At 53.6% G+C, this 19,949-nt stretch overlaps 2 protein-coding genes across 16 annotated transcripts in view; one reads left to right on the top strand and one right to left on the bottom strand.

Moving 5' to 3' along the window:
* Positions 1 to 6,014, bottom strand: part of SGPL1 (sphingosine-1-phosphate lyase 1) — an 83,431-nt gene extending 77,417 nt beyond the window's left edge. For both annotated transcript variants that reach the window (XM_084997243.1, XM_005657411.4), the window contains exon 1: positions 5,787 to 6,014. The gene's annotated coding sequence lies outside the window, so the exon portion shown is untranslated. The remainder of the gene's footprint in view (positions 1 to 5,786) is intronic.
* Positions 5,654 to 19,949, top strand: TBATA (thymus, brain and testes associated). 14 transcript variants are annotated; one of them, XM_084997249.1, is made up of 11 exons: positions 5,680 to 5,814; positions 7,560 to 7,681; positions 7,994 to 8,161; positions 9,256 to 9,488; positions 11,420 to 11,575; positions 12,459 to 12,538; positions 13,644 to 13,817; positions 15,712 to 15,793; positions 16,584 to 16,728; positions 18,662 to 18,714; positions 19,703 to 19,949. In XM_084997249.1, exons 2-11 carry the CDS (start codon positions 7,635 to 7,637, stop codon positions 19,786 to 19,788), a joined length of 1,224 nt encoding a protein of 407 aa, XP_084853375.1. In that variant the 5' UTR covers positions 5,680 to 5,814; positions 7,560 to 7,634; the 3' UTR covers positions 19,789 to 19,949. The 14 variants fall into 14 exon arrangements, 13 of the variants coding, with proteins under 13 accessions (XP_084853377.1, XP_084853375.1, XP_084853374.1 ...); XM_084997248.1 differs by having other exon boundaries at positions 5,691 to 5,814; positions 7,563 to 7,681; XM_084997250.1 differs by having other exon boundaries at positions 5,718 to 5,814; positions 7,625 to 7,681.

Below are 19,949 nucleotides of genomic sequence, written 5' to 3'. Positions count from 1 at the left end.
GGTGTTGCTATGAGCCAGGGTTTGGGTGCCCTTGGCCACAGAAAGCCAAATTCTGACAGTGGGTGCTTGCAGCACCGTAAAGGTTTTATTACATCACGCCTGGCAAAGGCAGGAGAGACACGTCTCAAATCACTCCCTTTGGTGTGTGAGTTAGGGATGTTCCCCCAGGAAGAACAAAGAGGCTGGGATTAATCATCCTCATATGACATTTCTGTGACTGTACGTTGGCGAATCAGGATGTCTCTGCTTTAGGATTCTCTGGCCAAGGGCTTCACGGCTTGGGGGCCCGTGAGCTCATCTTGCCCTGGAGAAACAACCCGAGTCTGTAGTTAACAATTTCCACAGGGGTAATTTTAGTACATTAACAATGTTATCTACAGTTAACAGTCATTTTAGTCATCTGATCCTGCCTGATTAGTGTTCATTTAGCACAGAATTGAGGTCAGAGGGGATAAGAAAGGGAATAAAGGGTTTTTTTGTTTGTTTTTTTTTAGGGTCATGTCCTCAGCATATGGAGATTCCCAGGCTAGGGGTCAAATCGGAGCTATAGCCGCTGGCCTACATCACAGCCACAGCAATGCGGATCTGTGCCGCGTCTGTGATCTACACCACAGCTCACAGCAACGCCAGATCCTTAATCCACTGAGTGAGGCCAGGGATGGAATCCATATCCACATGGATACTAGTGAGATTCGTTACCACTGAGCCACGACAGGAATTCCTGAGAATAAAGTTTTGAATAGAGAGATGAACCATCAGCTTGGTATAGGACCTCAGTTTTAGGGGGACTCAGGTTCAGTGTTGGAACCAGAGGGCAGCCTTGTGGAGTCTGAGGCTATCTCCAGGGTAGTGTCAGAATTAAGTTACACTTGCAGGACACCCAGTTGGTGCCTGCTGAACGGGAGAAATGCTTGGTGTGGGAAAACCTCCCATACATCTGCTGTCAGAAGTATTGAGAGTGGAGGAGAAAAATAGATGTAAGAATCCAAGTTGTCTCCAAAGAGGTAAAACTCAAAAAAGCCTCCTGCCAAGAGAAGAATTGCCAGACCCTGGAGTTCCCATCGTGGCGCAGTGGTTAATGAATCCAACTAGGAACCATGAGGTTGTGGGTTCGATTCCTGGCTTTGCTCAGTGGGTTAAGGATCCGGCGTTGCCGTGAGCTGTGGTGTAGGTTGCAGACACGGCTCAGATCCTGCATTGCTGTGGCTCTGGCGTAGGCCGGTGGCTCCAGCTCCAATTAGACTCCTAGCCTGGGAACCTCCATATGCCATGGGAGCGGCCCTAGAAATGGCAAAAAGACAAAAAAAAAAAAAAAAAAATTTGCCAGACCCTTATCATCCCACCTGTCTCACTGTAATAGTTACAATGTTCCTCAGGACCTCCCCATCCCAGAAACTTGGCCTACTCCTTCCCACCCCCACTAGAAAAGGTATGTAGCCCACTCCTTACCCCAGCCCTATAAGGACAACATACGCCCCCAGCCAACCAGCAAGGGTATCCAAAGACCCCATCCTTCCCCAACCAACCAGCAAGTGTATCAGAAGGACCCCATCCTTCTCCAAACAATCAGCAGGTCAAGAGGGAGCACAGGGCTGGCAGGACCACTCCTCATACTCCTTTGTCTTTGGGCTATAAAACCAGACACCACCAGGTACCCAGAATCGGCTCTCCCTGGTTATCAGGAAGTCGGCCCACTGTGTTAACAGTGTCTCTTGTCTCAATAAACTTGTCTTTTCTACACCTTGCTTTAAATCCAGAAAATTTTTTTCCCACCAGCGTGCAGAGACTGCAACAACAGAGTTTTCCCCAAAGAAGTTTTATGCCACTAGATACCAAGATGTATCTGAAATTGCAGTTACGAAAAGAATGTAGGGTCAATGGAATGGTAGACCAGTAGAGCACTGGAGAAGAACAGAGACAGACCCACATGTATACAAACATTTGAATTTCTTTTTCTTAAGTTCATGGCTATACCCACAGCATATGGAAGTTCCTGGGCCAGGGATGGAATATGAGCCACAGCTGTGGCAATGCCGGATCCTTTAATCCATTGTGCCAGGCCAGGAATTGAACCAGCATGTCCGCAGTGATCCAAGTTGCTGCAGTCTGGTTCTTAATCCACTGCACCACAGTAGGAACTCCTGAACACTTGAGTTTTGATAAAGCTGACAGCACAGAGAAACAGGAAAAGGATAGAGTCTTTTAAAATTGTACTGGTTAGGAGTTCCCATTGTGGCGCAGCAAAAACGAATCCGACTAGGAACCATGAGGTTGCAGGTTCAACCCCTGGCCTCGCTCAGTGGGTTAAGGATCCAGTGTTGATGTGAGCCATGTTGTAGGTCACGGACGCAGCTCGGATCCCGCGTTGCTATGGCTCTGGCGTGGGCTGGCAGCTGTAGCTCTGACTGGACTGCTAGCCTGGGAAACTCCATATGCCGCAGGTGTGGCCCTAAAAATAAATAAATAAATAAATAAAATGGTACTGGTTAGATAGCTATTTGTATGGGGAAAAATATGGCTCTTGGCCCCCATTTTATACAATATACACAAAAACCAGTTCCAGATTGATCTCAATGTGAAAGGTAAAATAGTAAACCTTCTAGAAAATAACATGGGAAAATATCATCCTAACCTTAAGTAAAGCTCTCTTAAATAGGACATGAACACTGCTCATCATTAGGACAAAATTAATCAATTGGGCTACATTAAATTAGGAATTTCTCTCTATCAATATTGCATTTGGAGGAGTTCCTACTGTTGCATAGTGGGTTAAGAACCCAATGGCAGCAGCATGAGTCACTGAGGAAACTCAGGTTTGATCCCTGGCCTGACTCAGTGGGTTAAAGGATCTGGCATTACCACAGCTGTGGCGTAGGTAGCAGCTCCCTGGCTCAGGAACTTCCATATGCTGTGGGTATGGCCATAAAAATAAATGTTTTAAATTTAAAAAAAGACTGCATTTGGAGACAAGCAAGCCATGAGGGGAAAAAAAAATTTTTTTTGCCTTTTTGGGGCTGCACCTGTGGCACATGGAGGTTCCCAGGCTAGGGGTCTAATCAGAGCTACAGATGTCAGCCTCCAACACAGCCACAGCAAGGCCAGATCTGAGCCGAGTCTATGACCTACATGACAGCTCATGGCAACACCAGATCCTTAACCCACTGAGCAAGGTCTGGGATCGAACCCACAACCTATTGGTTACTAATTGGATTCGTTTCTGCTGCGCCACAACGGGAACTCCAGGGGGAAATAAATTTAAACACATATAAGAAAGGCTTTCTCTGATTATCAATTTCCTCATCTATAGCGTTAAAAGAGATACTATGCTTAAAAGGGTGAGCACAGTGCCTGGCACATGAGAAGCATTCCATGGAATTTTACATTGCTTCTCTCATAACTGAGGCATCCAGCCCAACAGGAGGACCATACTTCAAACCATTTCCCAGCAAACAGAATCACTCTCCGATGTGACGCTATATAAAGCACAGCAGAAGGATTTCCTCTCAATTTTCTCATAAACCTAAAGTTTCGCCTTCAGTTCCAAAGCTGCAATCCACACACAGACCTGCTGTTCAGTTCTCAACAATACAGAGGAAGGGGTGAGAGGTGCGACGTGGGAGGATGAGAGCGGGTTTTATTCTCAGCTGTCTTACATCCTGTTGAGGGAAATCCCCAAGGGAGCTGAAAGTGACAGGGAGGGGATGGTCAGGAGGAAAGACAAGCCCTCTCTTCTTTCAAATACAGTATTCTTTGGCACAGTAGCCCCCAGAATGCCCAGAAGCATGCAGGAGGGGGCTTTCAGAGGGTCACCTCATTCCTGCAAAGACAAGCCCAGGTGAAGCCAGAGCTTAAAGGGGGAATATTCTGACCTGTGTGGATGGAGAAGCACTGGGGGCAAAGCCAAATGCAGAGGTCACCCCCCCACCCCCCACAAAGGGGCACCACAATGGTTTGAGGCCCCACCCCTCAGCAGGGGAGGGACAGAACTTTTGAAGGTCTTAGATTTGCCTCTAGCAATCCTCCTCCCTTCCCTCCCTCCCCAGAAGAAGACATGGAGTCTAGAAGCCCCAGGTCACCGATAAGAAGTCAAGGATGCTGAGAAGGAAGACCCTCAAGGAGGCCCACCCCCATCAGTTTTGAGGACCAGCAGCCTCATTCCTAGAACAGCATCAAGAACCACCTGCAGGAGTTCCCATCATGGCACAGTGGTTAACGAATCCGACTAGGAACCATGAGGTTGTAGGTTCAATCCCTGGCCTTGCTCAGTGGGTTAAGGATCAAGTGTTGCCGTGAGTTGTGGTGTAGGTTGCAGACAGCAGCGCTCAGATCCCTTGTTGCTGTGGCTCTGGTGTAGGCCGGTGCCTACAGCTCCGATTAGACCCCTAGCCTGGGAACCTCCAGTTGCTGCAGGAGAGGCCCCAGAAAAGGCAAAAAGACAAAAAAAAAAAAAAAATCAAAACAAAAAACACCTGCAAACCCTTCCATCATTTATGCAGCCTGCTTACACCCCTTGCAGCCCCGTGGGCAAAGGATTATCTTGACCCTTTTCACAGCTGTCCAAGTTGAGCCTCAGAGAAACAAAGTGAATTACCTATGATAGTTTTCATGCTCAGACCTCATCCCATCCACCTCCTCAATGCCAATAACAGCAATTATTATTATTACCCTTTTTTTTTTTTTTTTGCTTCACCCATAGAACTTCCAGGCCAGGGGCTGAACCCACACCACAGCAGCAACCTGAGCCACAGCAGTGACGACCTGGATCTTCAACCCACTCAGCCACCAGGGAACTCCTACTATTACCATTTATAGCATCTCTCATGCACCAGGCATTCAACTAGGTACTTTACTTCTATTAGCTCATTTGTCCTTCAGAACAACCCGAGAAGCAGGTTGAGGGTACCCCATTTTACAGGCCCAGAGAAGGTAATGACATGAGTGATCGCACTTGATGGCAGGTACTATACTACACACTTTCGAGTGCATTAAGTCACTCATATCTCAAAAAGCCTGCGAGAATAAATGCAGGCATCATTTCCACTTCAGAGACACAGGAACGGAGGCTCAGAGACAAATAAATTGCCTGAGGCCGCACAGCTAGGAAGGAAAGCTGTGATTGGAACCCAGCCTCCTTACCACTGTTCCACATCTCTGGCAGTACAGGCGACTTACCCAAGGTGACACATCTAGGAAGTGTCAGAATTCTGTTGGAACCCCTGCCCAACTGAAAGTTCAGGGTCCTCCCACCCAGCTCTCCTGCCTAGAGAAGGGCTGCAAGAATGCTTTGGATCCTGTGAGCAGCCTCCTCCTCTCCATCCAAGAGCGCTCTGCAAATCAACCCTCAGAAATAGGATGCTCCCTCCATGGTGGCATCCAGCCTGGTGAGGCTGACAAAGCTGGGACACAGCCCAGCCAGACTTTTTTTTTTTTTTTTTTTTTGCCAGTCTTTCTTTGCCTGCTGCTTGCTGGCTGAAACCAGTCCCTGATTTTCATTCTCTCCCTTGGTCCCCATTGAACGCGCTGAATGAGAGGTAGAGAAAGAGTGTGGAGGAAGAGCCAGAGGGTCTTAGTGAACCCTGTCTGCCCCTCCAGGAAGGGTAAGAGGAGCTGGGTAGGGGCAGGGAGAGGGGTGCTGGGGAGTGGTTCTGGAGTTGTGGGCCAGGGGTAACCTAGCAACCGCTGGCTCATGCAGTCACAAAGCAACAGGCTTACCCCACAGAAGTGACAAGGCTTCCCGTTGACATGTCCTTTTGCTTGATCCTGCTTGGACAGCAAGGACGACTTACCCACATGCTATAGCGGCCACGTTCCTCGGTGAGTCCCGGGATCACCACAGGGGAGGAAACGGACATTCGAGCCAGGCCGGGGCCTTAGGGCAAAGCCCAGGGAGGCTGAGATGGAGGAAGGAAAGCTCTGTCTCTGAATTGGTGTGAGGCTTCAGCCCCCCCCCCCGTGCCTGGCTAGCTGGAGGCCCCAAGGGCGAGGGAAGGGAAGCCAGGCGCAGACTCAGTGGGGCAGCCTGGCCCACTCAAGCCTCCAGTGACCCCTTCACAGCAGCTGAGGGATATGACCCATTAGTGGCTAATAAAATCAATTTAATGGTTTGCACCTAACGCTGACAAAATGAAAACAAAAAGTAGGATGAAACTATTAGCCTTTCAAGGGTAAGTATTGCTTCAGTTTCACATACACACGTGTGTGGGTGAGTGTGTGAGAATTGGGTTATGATATAAAATGAGTTTCTTACTGTGGTCACAGTCAAAAGTATTTAAATTCTCTGTTCTAAAGAGTACTTTTCCTGCAGGCAGGTGCTTCCAAATGCCGAGCCCTCAACCCTGCAGCATCTAAGTGCTCTAGAGCCTAAGCCTCCACTATCAAGGGCACCTGAAGCTTCCTGCCAAGAAAGTCCTGCCAACTGGTTTTCCCTTTAGAGAAAAGACCAGGAGACTTTGAGTCAGGATGCCTGGCTCCTTGCTCTTTGATCTTAAAGCCGCTCCTTTTCCCCGACCTCAGACAGTGCTACCCACTCCCCTCCACCCCGACCTGATGGAAGGCTGGCCCTGGGGGATGTCTTGCAGATTCTGTGACTCAGAGGGTTATTTCTCAGAATGCACTGATTTCCTGCCTCAACCCCATCCTTGGCAATTGCAATATATATATTCAGATCCATAGATTTAGATCCACAATTCTTGGCTTTAGCACCTATTTTCCTTCACTCCTGTCATTTAGTTTATTTAGTAATATAACGAATACCAGTAAACACACCTCCTAAACCAAGAACTAGAAAATCAGAGTTCCCGTTGTGATGCAGTGGTTAACGAATCCGACTAGGAACCATGAGGTTGCGGGTTTGATCCCTGGCCTTGCTCAGTGGGTCAAGGATCTGGCGTGGCTGTGGCTGTGGTGTAGGCGGTGGCTACAGCTCTGATTAGACCCCTAGCCTGGGAACCTCCATATGCCGTGGGTGCAGCCCTAGAAAATACACACACACACACACACACACAAACAAAACAAGCAAACAAAACTAGAAAATCACCAACATATCACATGTATGCCTTTTCCTCCCCTCTCCCCTCCCCACTTGCCCTCAGAAATAGCCACTATCTGAATTTTGTGTTTAGCAGTTCCTTGCTTTATCACATTCAAGATAATTTTGCTAGCTTTTGAACTTTATTTTTAAAAAGGATCTCAGGCTGGAAGTTCTCCTGCAACTGACTTTCCTTGATTTAGCACTACATTGGCAAGTTTCATTTTGTTGTCACATGTCATGGTGTCACATGAATGTGGTTCATTCATTTTCATTGCAATATGTTCAATTGTCTGAATGGACCACAATGTATTTATCCTTTTTGTGCCTCTGGACATTTGGATTGTCACCAGGTTTTTTGAAATGTGGATTTGAATAATCCTACACTTTTGCACATCTGCAAGAGTTTCTCTTGGGTATATTTCTGGGAGAGAAATTGCTGGGAGATAGGGCATGCAAATGTTCACTTTTATACAATATTGCCAATTTTTCCGCCTCAAGTATCTGTTCTGGTTTACACTCCCACCACCAGTAGATAAGAGCTCCTGTTACCATCTTCAATGCTCACACTAAGTACACCAGTCTTTACTCCAATAGAGGCCCAATAATGGCTACGGAAGTGAGAACCCAAGTGGCGGAGCATCCTCTGATGAGGTAAGTCCCAGATGCCTCCCCTGATGACCCATGAGGTGGAGGGGTGGGTGGAGGACTGAGGAACTCAACAGATGGAGGGGCCAAGTGGAGGTCACCTTCTACTGCCGTCAGCTAGGCCCCTAGTGGGTTCCCGCACCTGAGTTGGCACAGGTGACAGGCTGGGCCTCTCCTGGGTAGGGAGAGGGTGTGGTGGCAGGGGGCAGGAGCACAGAAATTCCAGGGGTTTTTTGGGGGTGACTTCCTCTGTTAGTTGGGGGTAGGGAAGGCTAGCTAACAGCAGCTTTCAGAGAAGGTTTGTTTTATGTCTTTAAGTCCCAGATCCCTTAGAGGCGAATCGAGGATGGAACAGGAAACTCAGCGAAATCCTCAGAAGGTCCCAGGGCAAAACACCTTGCTTAGCATATCCAGAGTCCATCTGTCCTCCTCCAAAGGGACTCCCTTCAGCCAGGGCCACGGGAAAAGAAAGCAGACAGCAAGCAGGCAGGTGGTCCCACCAGGCCCCTGGCGGAGAGCAGCCCACCTCTCCTGCTGGACCGACTCCACCTCTGCCTCCAGGGGCAGAGGCACAGGAGAGGGAAGCAGTGCGGGTGGAGGACGGAGAACCTGAGAAGGCTTGTCTCCAGCGAAGCGGAGCGAGCTTGAAGCGTCCCCTGCAGAGACGCGGCCAATAGCCGCCCATCCGCTCTGCATCTCCCAGGGGGGCCCCAAGGGAGAAGGACTTGCTGGCCTTGTCTGGCCTTGGTGCCAGATTGGGCCCCTGGATGCTGAGTCTGGGCCAAAACTGCCTCCAGGGGTATGGGGGGAGGGTGACAGCCTGTAGCTGGCTTCTCCTGGGCTGCCAGCAGTTTGGCTTCGGCAGAGGCCCTGGCTGGGGTCAGCCCTTGGGCCCTGGAGCTGTATATAACGCGCCTTTGCTCCAACCAGGTATTTGGATGGGAAGGTGGGTGCTCCAACCAGGTATTTGGATGGGAAGGTGGGTCTATGGCTTCTCTTTCTGGCCTTTTTTTTTCCCTCTTTTTGCCATTTCTTGGGCCGCTCCCACGGAATATGGAGGTTCCCAGGCTAGGGGTCAAATCAGAACCGTAGCCGCCGGCCTACCCCACAGCCACGGCAATGCAGGATCTGAGCTGTGTCTGCCACCTACACCACAGCTCATGGCAACGCTGGGACCTTAACCCACTGAGCAAGGCCAGGGATCGAACCTACAACCTCATGGTTCCTAGTCAGATTCGTTAACCACTGCGCCATGATGGGAACTCCTCTTTCTGGCTTTAGAAATGGTTTCTGAGAGGAAACTGGGGTCCTGGGAGAGTCCTCCTGAGTTCTCACAGATGTATCCTAGCTCCCTGGTAAGGCATTTTAGGGGGACAGAAGGGGGTTCCCTGGGGCCAGACTGTACTAGCTGCGAAGGGACCCTGGGGGAGGCCCCGCTTTGGGTGCCATGGGGTGGTGGTGAAGTCTAGGAAACCAGATTTCAGAGGATCTCTCAGGAATGGACTCTGTGTAAGGCACCAAGTTGGGTGGGCACTGCTGCCCGGTGGCTCCATTTGCTTCCCCTCGACCCTCTCCTTCAGTCCAGGCGCTGAGCTGAAACCTGAGAAGTCAGGGTGCAGGCCAAGGAGCCACGGGGACGGCGGTCCACGGAAAGAACTGCTGATCCCAGGGATCGCGGATATCGAGCTGATCCAAGAGGCACTGAGGACCCCCAAGGCGCAAACCCCCGGTGCCTACCGCTTCGGCCGGCTCAGCCACCACTCCTTCTTCTCCCGACACCACCCCCACCCCCAGCACGTGACCCACATCCAAGGTAGGGGGGAGGGTAGGCCAGGGCCTGGCCAGTGGTGGGGGAGGGTGCATGGTCTTCTAAACTGGAAAGGAGGGGACCCAGTCCCTGTTTCCAGGCTGAGCCCCAGGGAGGATGGGCACTTGGCCAGGATTCCAGGGCTACATGGCTACTTGCAAGCACTTGGCCAAGACACGACTCAAGCTGGGGCGGAGGTGGGGCAGTTTCAAGGGCCGCCTGCATAGCCCTGCAGGATTTACATCATCGCTGATTCTCCCCTCTTACAGATCAGAGAAAGGGAAGAATGTTGTGCTCCAGAGCTGTGTTCTCTTCTCTAACTCAAGCCATTCCATCCACTTAGCCATTCATCCATCAAATATCTATTGAGTATGAACTAGGGGTCAAGCACTTTTTTAGGCCCCAGGGTGTGACAGTGAACAAATCAAGAGTCCCTGCCCTCACAGAGCCAGCTCTCTGGTGGGAAAGGATAGAAAATAGATAACAGAAAATAGAAAATAGATAGAAAATAATGTGTCAAGACTATCAAGGGGAAGACTTAACCAATAGCATGATGTTGGAGCAAAGAACTAAAGGAAGGGGGGCATAAACAATGTGGATATCAGGGAAGGGTGTCCCAGGCAGAGGGAACAGCAAGTCCAGAGGCCCTGAGGCAAAAGCATCCTGGCTTTGTTGGAGGGAAAGGAAGTCGGTGTGGCTGGAGCACAGTAAGGAGAGGGAGAAAGGAGATGCTGCAGCGAGGCAGTGGGAGCCCAGATGGGGTGGGCCCTGGAGCTCCCCATGGTTGCCATTAAGCCTTCTTACTGAGTCACTGGAAGGTTGAGAACAGAAAAGTGATCTACTGGCTTCTGAATGGATGGTGACTTGGACCAGGGAGGTAGCAATGGAAGTTAGTGACTCTGCTCTAGAAATACCCAGAAGCTAAGGCCAGTGGGCTCTGCCAGCCTGTCTCCCAGGGGTTTGGTCTGTGAAAACTGGGGCTGCATTGACTGAGACAGAAGAGCCCACAAAGGGGCCAGGGGAAGGTGACGAGGGTCAGGGGTTTGGTCCAGGACACTGGAGATGCGCCATGTGAGATGCCTCTTAGATGTCCAAGAGGCAGGGCCGAGTAAGAAGCTGAGTGGATCGGGGCAGAGCTGCAGATGTGAGAGCCACTCAAGTGGGGGTGGTGTCTGAAGGGGTGTGCTGGGCGGGGTCATCAGGGGGAGAGCCTGGCCTGAGCCCGGGGCCCCGGGGCTCCTAAGGGGTTGAGGAGATGCAGAAGAGGCAGCAGAGGACCGGCCAGTGAGCTGGGAGGACCCTGGAGAGTGAGGGGTCCTGGCAGCAAAGGAGCATTTGGGGAAGGAGAGAGGGGGCAACCACAGTAAGTCCTAATCAGGCTCTTCCCGAAGCTTAACTGTCTAATGATGCTATAATATCACATAGACCTTATGCCGGAGGGTCCTCACATGTAAACGGTCTCTTACCACCTCCAGGCTCCCGGGCACTCAGCCCCGCCAGGCTGACGGACAGATGGCAGGGAGTTTTATCCAGAGGGTCGCACTCCCTGTGATTTGAGCCCTGGCCCCTCTGGTCACAGACTGTGGCTTAATGCCCCCACCCCCACATCCTCTTCTTTCGGCTGCCTGCCTCTGTGTGTTCACACCTGCGGTTCACTGCTCTGTCACGGAGAACCAAAAGGACCCCAGGACTAGGGTGCCAGGAAGCCCAGGTTCTTGTCTTCCCATGACCGATTCACTACAGGACCCTGAGCACATCCCTTCGCCACTTTCTCTGTGTCCCCACGGGTGAGGCCTCAGTGACTGCAGGGGCCCTCCCAGTTCTAGCAACCTCTGGGCTTGTGGTGACTGGAAGAAGTGGGACCACGAGCCCACCAGCCTCCCAGAGTTCTTGGGGTCCACTCAGGCCCCCGTCCCACAGCCTCTAACCCTTCACAGATCTCACCGGGAAGCCGGTCTGCATCGTCCGGGACAGGTTCCCTCTGGGTGCCTCGCCTCAAGCCACACTCTTATCCCGCTATCTGATGGGGATGCCCGCCATCTCTGTCCCCATTGGAGACCCGCAGTCCAATCGGGATCCCCGGCTTTCTTCTGGTGGGTATTTGGGCCACAGCACCCGCCCCCCAACCTTGGGGTTATCCCTGTTCCCGAGGGCAGCCTGGCTTGGGCGGGTGCCTGAGAAGGAAAGGGCCTTTGCTAGCAGGTCAGCAGGGTCTGGTGGGTACCCCATTCTTTTCCTCATTTTCTCAGGCAGCTACCTTTGCATGATTCCCCCTCCCCAGGTCCTCAGAAATGCACCCCTGTTGGGTTCTGAGGTATCTGAGGTGTCATCCATGCAGAGGACAAGCAGAGAAGGGCAATAGTCATGTGACTCACAACTCCAGACGGGAACAATATGGGAAAGATTGTATTTCATAACCTGTATGCTCTGCCACCAGCCAATCAGAACCTCGGCCATAGATAGTTGCTGGGGCAGCATTTCAGAGGCCTCAGCCTTCCCAAGCCTCATGCTTTCCCTTAAGGGCAGGGGGAGGATCCGGGGGAAGAGGCAGAAGGGTTTGGAAGGCCTGCCTGCCGCAGCGCTCTTTACCAACCTCGCCAGGAGTCACTCAATATTTTAGTAGCTGGCACCGCGTATCACTGAATCCCAGTGCTGGCTTCCAGTTCCTAAAAGAGGCAACGCTCAGTTAAATCACAGACCCTTTGGCGCGTGCAGCCAAACATTCTCCAGCATTTCTCAGTAAAGCCACAGGCTAGGACAGCAACATCAGCAGCAACCACACCCACCCACCCACCAATGGTGCAGTTCCTGCTCCTTCCCTCATACGAAGCCACTCTTCCCCATGAGATGCGGGGCCGGAAAGTGGGGAGGAGAGGAGGCTCTTCCACCACAGCCCTCCCCACACCCAGTGCTGCGGGGGTGGTGGGGGGGAAGGGGGCAGGTATCAGTTGGCCCAATGGTGTCCCCTCCTCCCAGAGACCTGGAAGAAGGAGTTGAAAGACCTGGCTTCCCGTGTGGCCATCTTCACCAAGGAGAATGAGCTGAAGAGCAAGGAGGTGGGTGCAGCACAAAGGCGTGGTCCGGAAAGGGATGAAATGCATCCGCCCCTTTGTAACGAAATCCCACCCACGCTCAGGTTCAACCTCAACAGCAGTGGCACAAAAGCAAGAGTGCTGCTATAGGCACAGGGAAGGGGCCCACAAATGCAACCAAAGGGAGGGGATACAGAACAGACCTTGATGGAGAAATCCACCAAGGGTTCAGAGTTTAGAAGTGGAAGAGGGGAGGCATTCCTAGTGGAGGCACACGGCACGAACACTCAGAAGCTGGAGAATGCAGGGCATCTTTAGAGACCAGAGGGCTACAGTCCAGGATATAAGTGGGCAGCAGTCAGGGAGAAGGCAGGAGGGGGTCGCCTTGGATGTGGGCAAGATCAGCTTGTTGCTCATTTCTGAACTTAGTTCCTAATCTGAGAAGGGGGTGGCGGGTCACTGATGGTTTTCAGACAACATGGGGGCGGCCTCCCATGTAGTATTTGCTGATAAACCAGTAAAGACAAGTGGGAGGCTGCTTGAAGGTAGTTGAACTGGTCCTAGGACAGGCCCAGCCCTGGTTCTCATCCCTGTTTTGCAGCTAACTCAGCTAAGCTGTCTGGGTCTCAGTTTTCTGATCTTTAAAATGGGGACAAGGATACTACCAGTCTTAACTGGAGTTGCCCGGGCAGGAGGTCCTAAGCCTTGTGCCCACAGACCTGGCTCAGGAAAGTGTCCCAGGGCAGAGAAAGGGTGCCAAGATGTGGGGGACTGACCTGGGAACAAGTGAGCTAAGAGTTAAGGTGGGTAGTGGGGGCCTTGGTGCAGGAGACTGTTTTCAAATCTTAGATGGGCTGGGTGGAGGGGTCTGAGCGAGGGCTTGCCCAGGAGGAGGTCCAAGGACCACCCAAGGACCATGGGGGGCAGCCAGCATTCAGTGAAGTTCCAGGAGGAAGAGCAATGGCTACAATGGAAGGGCACCCCCTGCTGGCGAGGGGAGTCTAGGACAGGGTGGGCATGTCCCTGGTGGACATACAAATCCTAATCAACTTCTCCCCTCTGCTTTCTCCTCTTTCTCCCCCCCTCTCTCTTGCTGCTTGGAGTCTCTGGCTGCTTTTTTTCCCAGCAGAAGGAGGAGCCTCAGCGGGAGCAGGGGGCAAAGTACTCAGCAGAGACCGGTAGGCTCATTCCTGCTTCCACCCAGGCCATGACCCGCCGCCACTCCCGCCAGGGCCTGCGAAGCCAGCCCAGGAGCAGAGATGGAGGAATCCAGGCCTTCATCCTACAGGATCAGGAGTTGCTGGTGAGGCCCTGGGAAGGCTGGAGGCTGTGGACCCTACAGAGGCACTAGTCTGAGGGCAGAGAACACAGCAGGACCTGCCCCCAGGCTCAGAGCAATCCCTCTAGGACCCTTAAAAACTGCTTCAAGCGTGACTCCTCCCAGGCAGCCTTGCACCTGAGACTATAAGACTCGAAAACCCCAAACCTGGGAGTCAGGAGCCTGGATTCTGATTCCCTGCTGCCTCCAGGGTTTGGCATGAGCCAGCTTTTCCCTCTCTAAGTCCTTTCCCCCCTAGGGACCTGAGTTCCACAATTTAGCCAAACTGGGAGCACCACACATTGTCACGAGGGCTGGTCCAGCAGTGGCACTTGATGAGCTGAGGAAGGGAACAGTGAGGTGGGGTCCTGCCTGGCGCATCCACATCACGCCTGGCCTGCCGCACCCTCATCACGCCTGGCCTGCCGCACCCACAGCCTGCAGGGCTGGTGCCAGCCACCTCCCCACACTCTAGAGGGGTCTGGTCTGTGCTGCGGCAAAGCATAGAGTCCCATTCTCTGTGTTTGATTCCTCATTGAGGCCTAAGAGGTGTGCAGAACTTGTGCTGGTAGGCGAGGCGGTAAGCATCCCTGCCCTCAGGCCCACATGTTCTCTGAGAGAGGCCAGACTGTGACAGCATCTTGACACCTGCTCTGCAGTCAGTGCTTTAAAGCACACAGTCCCCTTGGACAGCTCAGGAAATGGATAGAGCAGAGGGGGTCAGGATCCCCAGCCCACAGATGGGGACACTGAGGCCCTGCCAGGTGACAGCCCGTGGCTCAGGTCCCCAAAGGGGGGTGGGCAGCATAGCAGGGGCTAGAACACAGTACTTTCTCCACCATAGGGCGGCCTCACCTTGCCTGGAAGTAGGTTCTCGGGTCCTGTGGGGAGGGGGCACAGGGCAGGTAAGTGGGATGTGGAGAATGGAGGAGGGCCCTGGGCAGATGGAGGTACAGGGGTCCCCTCAGTGAGCGGGTATCTGGGGGTGAGGGTGGGCAGCTCAGCAGGCACAGGCCTGGGGAGAGACCCGGTCCAGTTCCCACTCTGCCCAGGGGAAGGCAGACCTGTTGGGCACTGACAGCCCCTGGGGGTCCTGGGGAGACTGACCACCCCACTTTCCTAGGACTCCGGGGGCTCCAACTCCCACTGCGGGCCCCAACTCCACGTAGCCACAGCCAGCATCAGCATCTCGGCCTAGGGATTCCCCATAGCCCTTCCAAGACAGAGCCGGATCTCGTAGCCATGATCCTTGACTGGAGGATGCAGTGGGGAAAGGGCCCTGAAGTGACAAAGATGCTGGAGGCTGAGAAGGATGAGGACACAGCTGGGAGCGAGGAGAGCATGGTGCCGGGTGGGGAGGAGCCCCCAGCTGAGCAGAGCGCAGAACCAGCCAGCCCCCACCCTTAGGCTGCCCACCTCTTTGCTAACCTCTCAAGACTCGGAACTTGGGAACTTCAGGGAGGGTAGACCCTTGGGATCCCTGAAATCCCCATGCCAAGGACCCAGGCGCATCTCTGAGGAGCTGATGGGTCAGCTCTGACCTCGCCTTCCCAGTGAAGGACCTTGGGTACCACCAGCCCAAGGACGGCTCAGGGACGAGGGGCCCATGTCTGACCCTGGGGCCTCCTTGTGCTACCTCTCTGCGAGCTGTCCTCCTCTCTCGAGACCTGATTCCTTATCTGTCCAGTGAGGAGGTTAAGAACCTTCCTCTAGGGCTGTTGGGGCAGGAAGCTTTCTACAGCGTGTGAAGTCCCATGCGGAGGGGAGGCTGGGACTACGGTGCGGACGGGTCTAGGCAAGCACGTGGCTCTGGGAGACCACTTCCAGGCTGAACTTGCCATCCAGCCACACTGACCCAGGCCTGTCCTCCTGCTCACAGATCCTGGAGCTCCTCTCTCAAATCCTGCAGACAGACTCCCTGAATGCTATCCAGTTTTGGCTCCTCTACGCTCCCCCCAAGGGTGAGGACACAGTCCCGGGCCCAGGACTTCGTCTGAGTGGAGGCTGCTGAGGGCCACGTGCTCCGGTTCTGCAGGACTCAGCTCCAACCCCAGGGCCTCACACTGGGACCCCTCCTTTCCAGAGCCCCAAACTCACCTTTTCTACTTAGACAAAAGTCCACTGCTCCCTCCGCCTCCTCGTTCCTCAGCAGGATTTCCACGACTCTGTTCCTTAGAAGGGACACCTCCTCCATGCTGACTGCAGGCCTTGGCCCCTGCAAGGGTGACATTCAAAGACAGTATTTGGCAGACACAGCCCCTAACCCACCACCATGGAGAACACACATGCACAAGGACATGAGAACACATGTGTGTGCGTATGAACACAGGAATGGACACACACACACACACACACACACAGGGATGGTGGGTGGAGGGTGCATCTAAGTGGGCAGGTGAGGAGTGTTAAGAGCCAGAGAGCTGACTGGACGGCAGAGGGGAGGAGGAGGGGAGGAGAGCAGGTCTCCAACAGGTTTCCAGGAGGGCCAGGGGGTATGGTGGCAGATGGACCAAGAATAAGGTATAAGACAAGAGAGGGGTGACAGGCTGAGGCACATTGCATACACAGGGCCAGGGAGAAGGGCAGACCTCCCCATGGGGCCCTGCAGACAGAACGTTAGATAGTTAGAGACAGCCTCCTGGCCTGCTGGGCAGAAGAGCTGGGGGCCCTGCCTCCCACCTGTCCCCTCTAGGTCCAGGATGGGGGCCAGGGCCTTGCCCCTGAGGATTCTACCCCCGACTGTGCTTACAGAGAAAGACATGGCGCTGGGGCTCCTGCAGACGGCGGTGGCTCAGCTTCTACCCCAGCCTCTGGTCTCCATCCCAGAAGAAAAACTCCTGAACCAGCTCCAGGAAATTCAAGAACCATCTCAAGAGAGGCAACAGCTACCTTACAGGTGGGCTTCACACCCCTCACCTGCCCCTCTGTGCCCAGAACTGATTTCTCATAGTCAGCCAGTGTCCTGCCAGTGGAGACTATAAGAGGGAGCCAGGTGCTGGCCAGGGCCTGGGCTGCCTGAGCCTATCCTGGAAGAAGAGGCCCAGGCTCTCCCCAGGGGCCCCCAGTCCTACCTGTGCAACTTGAAGCCTCACTCTACCTGAACACATTCTGGGGACCGGCTGTGGGGGATGCCAAGGGGGTGACCTGTGTCAGGTGCAGCAAGGCAGGGTGGGGAAGCCATAAGCATCTAGCTCTCTTGAAGCTCTTGGCCTTTGGGAAGACACAAGGAGAGAGGGAATGGTAACACTAGGCAGGCAGAATTCCCTTTAGGCAGGTATTATTAAGTCCTCCGCATGGCTGCAGGGAAGGCCTAGTTCCAAGCTGGGGAAAGGGCAGATGAGGGAATGCCACTCACAGCAGGTGAGTGGGGCCTGAATATCAGCCGCTGAACCAGCAATCTTGAGTGCCCACTGTGTTCGCCTGACCACTGGGTGTTTAGCCCATTTCTAGTCCATACAGCCACCCACAGAGGCAGTGGTACCTCCATATCACAGATGACAAAACTGAGGCTCAGGAACAGTTGAATGGCGGCCAACGTCACCAGGCTGGGCAGCAGAAGAGCTGGGATTCAGACTCAGGCTTATGTGACTTCTAGCCCCAGCTTTGCTCAGCTTCACTGAGGAGCCTGTTGAAAAAGCAGATGCCTAGAGATTGTCACAGAGTAGGGCTATGGTGAACACAGAAGAAGTGTTTTTTTGTTTGTTTGTTTGTTTGTTTTGCGGGGGGGGGGGCCTTGCCCAGAGCATGCATTCCTGGGCCAGGGATAGAACCTATGCTACAGCAGTGACCATGTCAGAACTTTAATGAGCTGAGCCACCAGGGAACTCCAGAAGATGTGGTTTCTTGTTTGTTTGTTTTGGTCTTTTTAGGGCCGCGCCTGCAGCATATGGAGGTTCCCAGGTTAGGGGTCAAATCAGAGCAGTAGCCGCTGGCCTACACCACAGCCACAGCAACACAGGATCCGAGCTGTGTCTGTAAGCTACACCACGGCTCACAGCAACGCCGGATCCTTAACCCACTGAGCGAGGCCAGGGATCGAACCTGTGTCCTCATGGATACTAGTCAGATTCATTTCTACTGAGCCACAACGGGAACTCCCAGAAGATGTGTATTTTTAACAGTCACCTGAGTATTTCTGCTGGCACTTGAGGGACACTGCTGGGATGGATAGGAGTCGAACAAGGCCGAGAGGGTGGAGGAGATCAGGTGTGAAGTCAGGAACATGCAGCATTAGGGAATGCTAAGGTTGAGAGTGGCTGGAAGTCGGTGAGGAGGGGCAGGTGCTGGGCTGGCGTGGGGATGTTGAAGGGGCGGGTGCTCGCTCTGGCCCTGGACTTGGGTTTCTTTTCCACTTTGAGACCAGGGAAGGCTTGGTAGTAACGCAGCTTCACTGTGAACTTGGGCAAGCCACCTCCCTTCTAGGAGCCTCCGTTTCACCTCAAAAGCCCTTCTCCCTGAATCATAGGGAGGAAAAATCACATTGGGTACATAAAAAGGCTTGCTCAAGTGCAAAGCCAGTATAAGACCTGGGTGTTATCCGTGGTCACTGGTGATTCCTTAGGGGTCCTGTCTTCTCCACTTACACAGGAAGGCTTCCTGTCTGCAGGGAAGCAGCAGGCCAAGGAGGGCCGGGACAGGGACAGGGGCCTCCTCTACTTCCTTTACCCTGTGGCTGCAGCAGGTGATGGAGTCACAGTTGTTGGGTCTGGCTTGGGGTGGGGCCAGCCCTGGACAGATGCCTGCTGGCTCTTGCCTCTCCCGGGGGCACTTTCCTTACCTTCCCACCAGCCCTGCCTGACCTACCCACCCTCTCCTCCTGTTGGTTTTAGCCAATCCCCGAAGAAGACGAAGACACCACCTCTAACAAAAAGCGAAAAACCAGGTAAGAGTCCGCACAGCAGGACACTGGGGGCTCGCTGAGGCCCACCGTGGGGGACTCAAGGATGCCTGGAGTTGGATCCCTGCCCAAAGAAGTTGCTCATTTCATTCATCTATTCAACCTTCATCCATCCATCCATCCATCATTCATTCCTCCATTCATTCACCAGATCCTTAATGAATGCCTAGGTGCCAGCCTCTGGGGGTCACTGGAGAATTTGGGGACAAGTTTCTGCTGCCGTGGGACTTATAGCCTAGGGAGAGGGGTGCAGACCACAAAGACATCTGAGGAAGTAACAGAGCGATGTGAGAGTCAGGAAGACTGGCAGGGTTGGGGGAGAGCTCCTTGAGCCGAAAGGCTGGAGGACCCAGCCCTCTGTGGGTCAAGGGAGAACCTGCAAGCAGTGCTTCCACCTGCCAGGTGTGTTGGTGAAAGGACAGACAGGCCAGGGTGGCCGGGGCCTTGTGGGTTGGGGACAGCGGTAAGAAATGAGACAGGCCAGGCATCAGGCTTCATGCAGAGGGCATGGGGCTCATGGGAGGGTTATAAGCAGGGCGTGATGGGACCCCTCTGGCTGCTGTGTGGAGAAGGGATTGTGGGGGTCCAGGGGGTGGTGATGGAGACCAGGGGGAAGGGGGAGCCTTAGGCCAGGGCAGTAGGGAAGGGGAGGAAGGTTGAGGGGAGAGGACAGATATTCTCAATGTACAGTTTTCCCCACTAGACTGCAAAGGGTGCTATGTGCTGGGTGCAGTGTCTGATAGAGAGTAGGTACTGCATAGACGTTTGCTACCTGGATGTAGAAGAGGGCTGGGGTGAGGCTCAGGGAAGGAAGTCGACCCACCCAGGCAGCAGGAGAGCCCAGTGCACAAGCCAGGCTTGACCCAGGCGCTCACTCACACAACCGCATCCCACTCCCCCCCACCTCCTGGGCAGCTCCCAGGCAGGGCCCAGCCCCTCACACTCTCCTCTCTGCTGTGTCTTCCCCTCCCAGAGAACATTGGGAAAGCACAAGTTCTTCGCCTGCACTCGAGCCCGAACCCAGCAGAGAAGGGGTCAAAGGCAAAGGCAGAGGGCTGAGGAGTTCGCGCCACTTTGCCCACCTTTCTCAGGAGAAGCCCCTGAGTCCGAAGAGTCAGCCCCCACCTCCTCAACAGCCCTATCGGTTTTCCTACCACGTGGAGCCTATTAAAAGACTGTCTTCCCCTTAAGAGGACAGTTCTGCTCTCCTAGCAGTGGGA

Source organism: Sus scrofa, chromosome 14 (assembly GCF_054392235.1).
Source record: "Sus scrofa isolate SSC_HxYL_T2T_F1_AM1 chromosome 14, Sscrofa_HxYL_maternal_Yorkshire_Landrace_v2.0, whole genome shotgun sequence".
In the NCBI taxonomy this organism is placed as follows: domain Eukaryota; kingdom Metazoa; phylum Chordata; class Mammalia; order Artiodactyla; family Suidae; genus Sus; species Sus scrofa.
The sequence above is the reverse complement of the archived record's forward strand: the minus strand, read 5'-3'. Positions and strand labels throughout refer to the sequence as shown.

Bases quoted from the DNA above. Each gene is read 5' to 3' on its own strand.
- TBATA (XM_084997249.1), top strand. From the start codon at position 7,635: ATGGCTACGGAAGTGAGAACCCAAGTGGCGGAGCATCCTCTGATGAG. The intron at 9,489-11,419 runs GTAGGGGGGAGG...AACCCTTCACAG, and splicing joins GCACGTGACCCACATCCAAG to ATCTCACCGGGAAGCCGGTC. The intron at 16,729-18,661 runs GTGGGCTTCACA...TGTTGGTTTTAG, and splicing joins AGGCAACAGCTACCTTACAG to CCAATCCCCGAAGAAGACGA.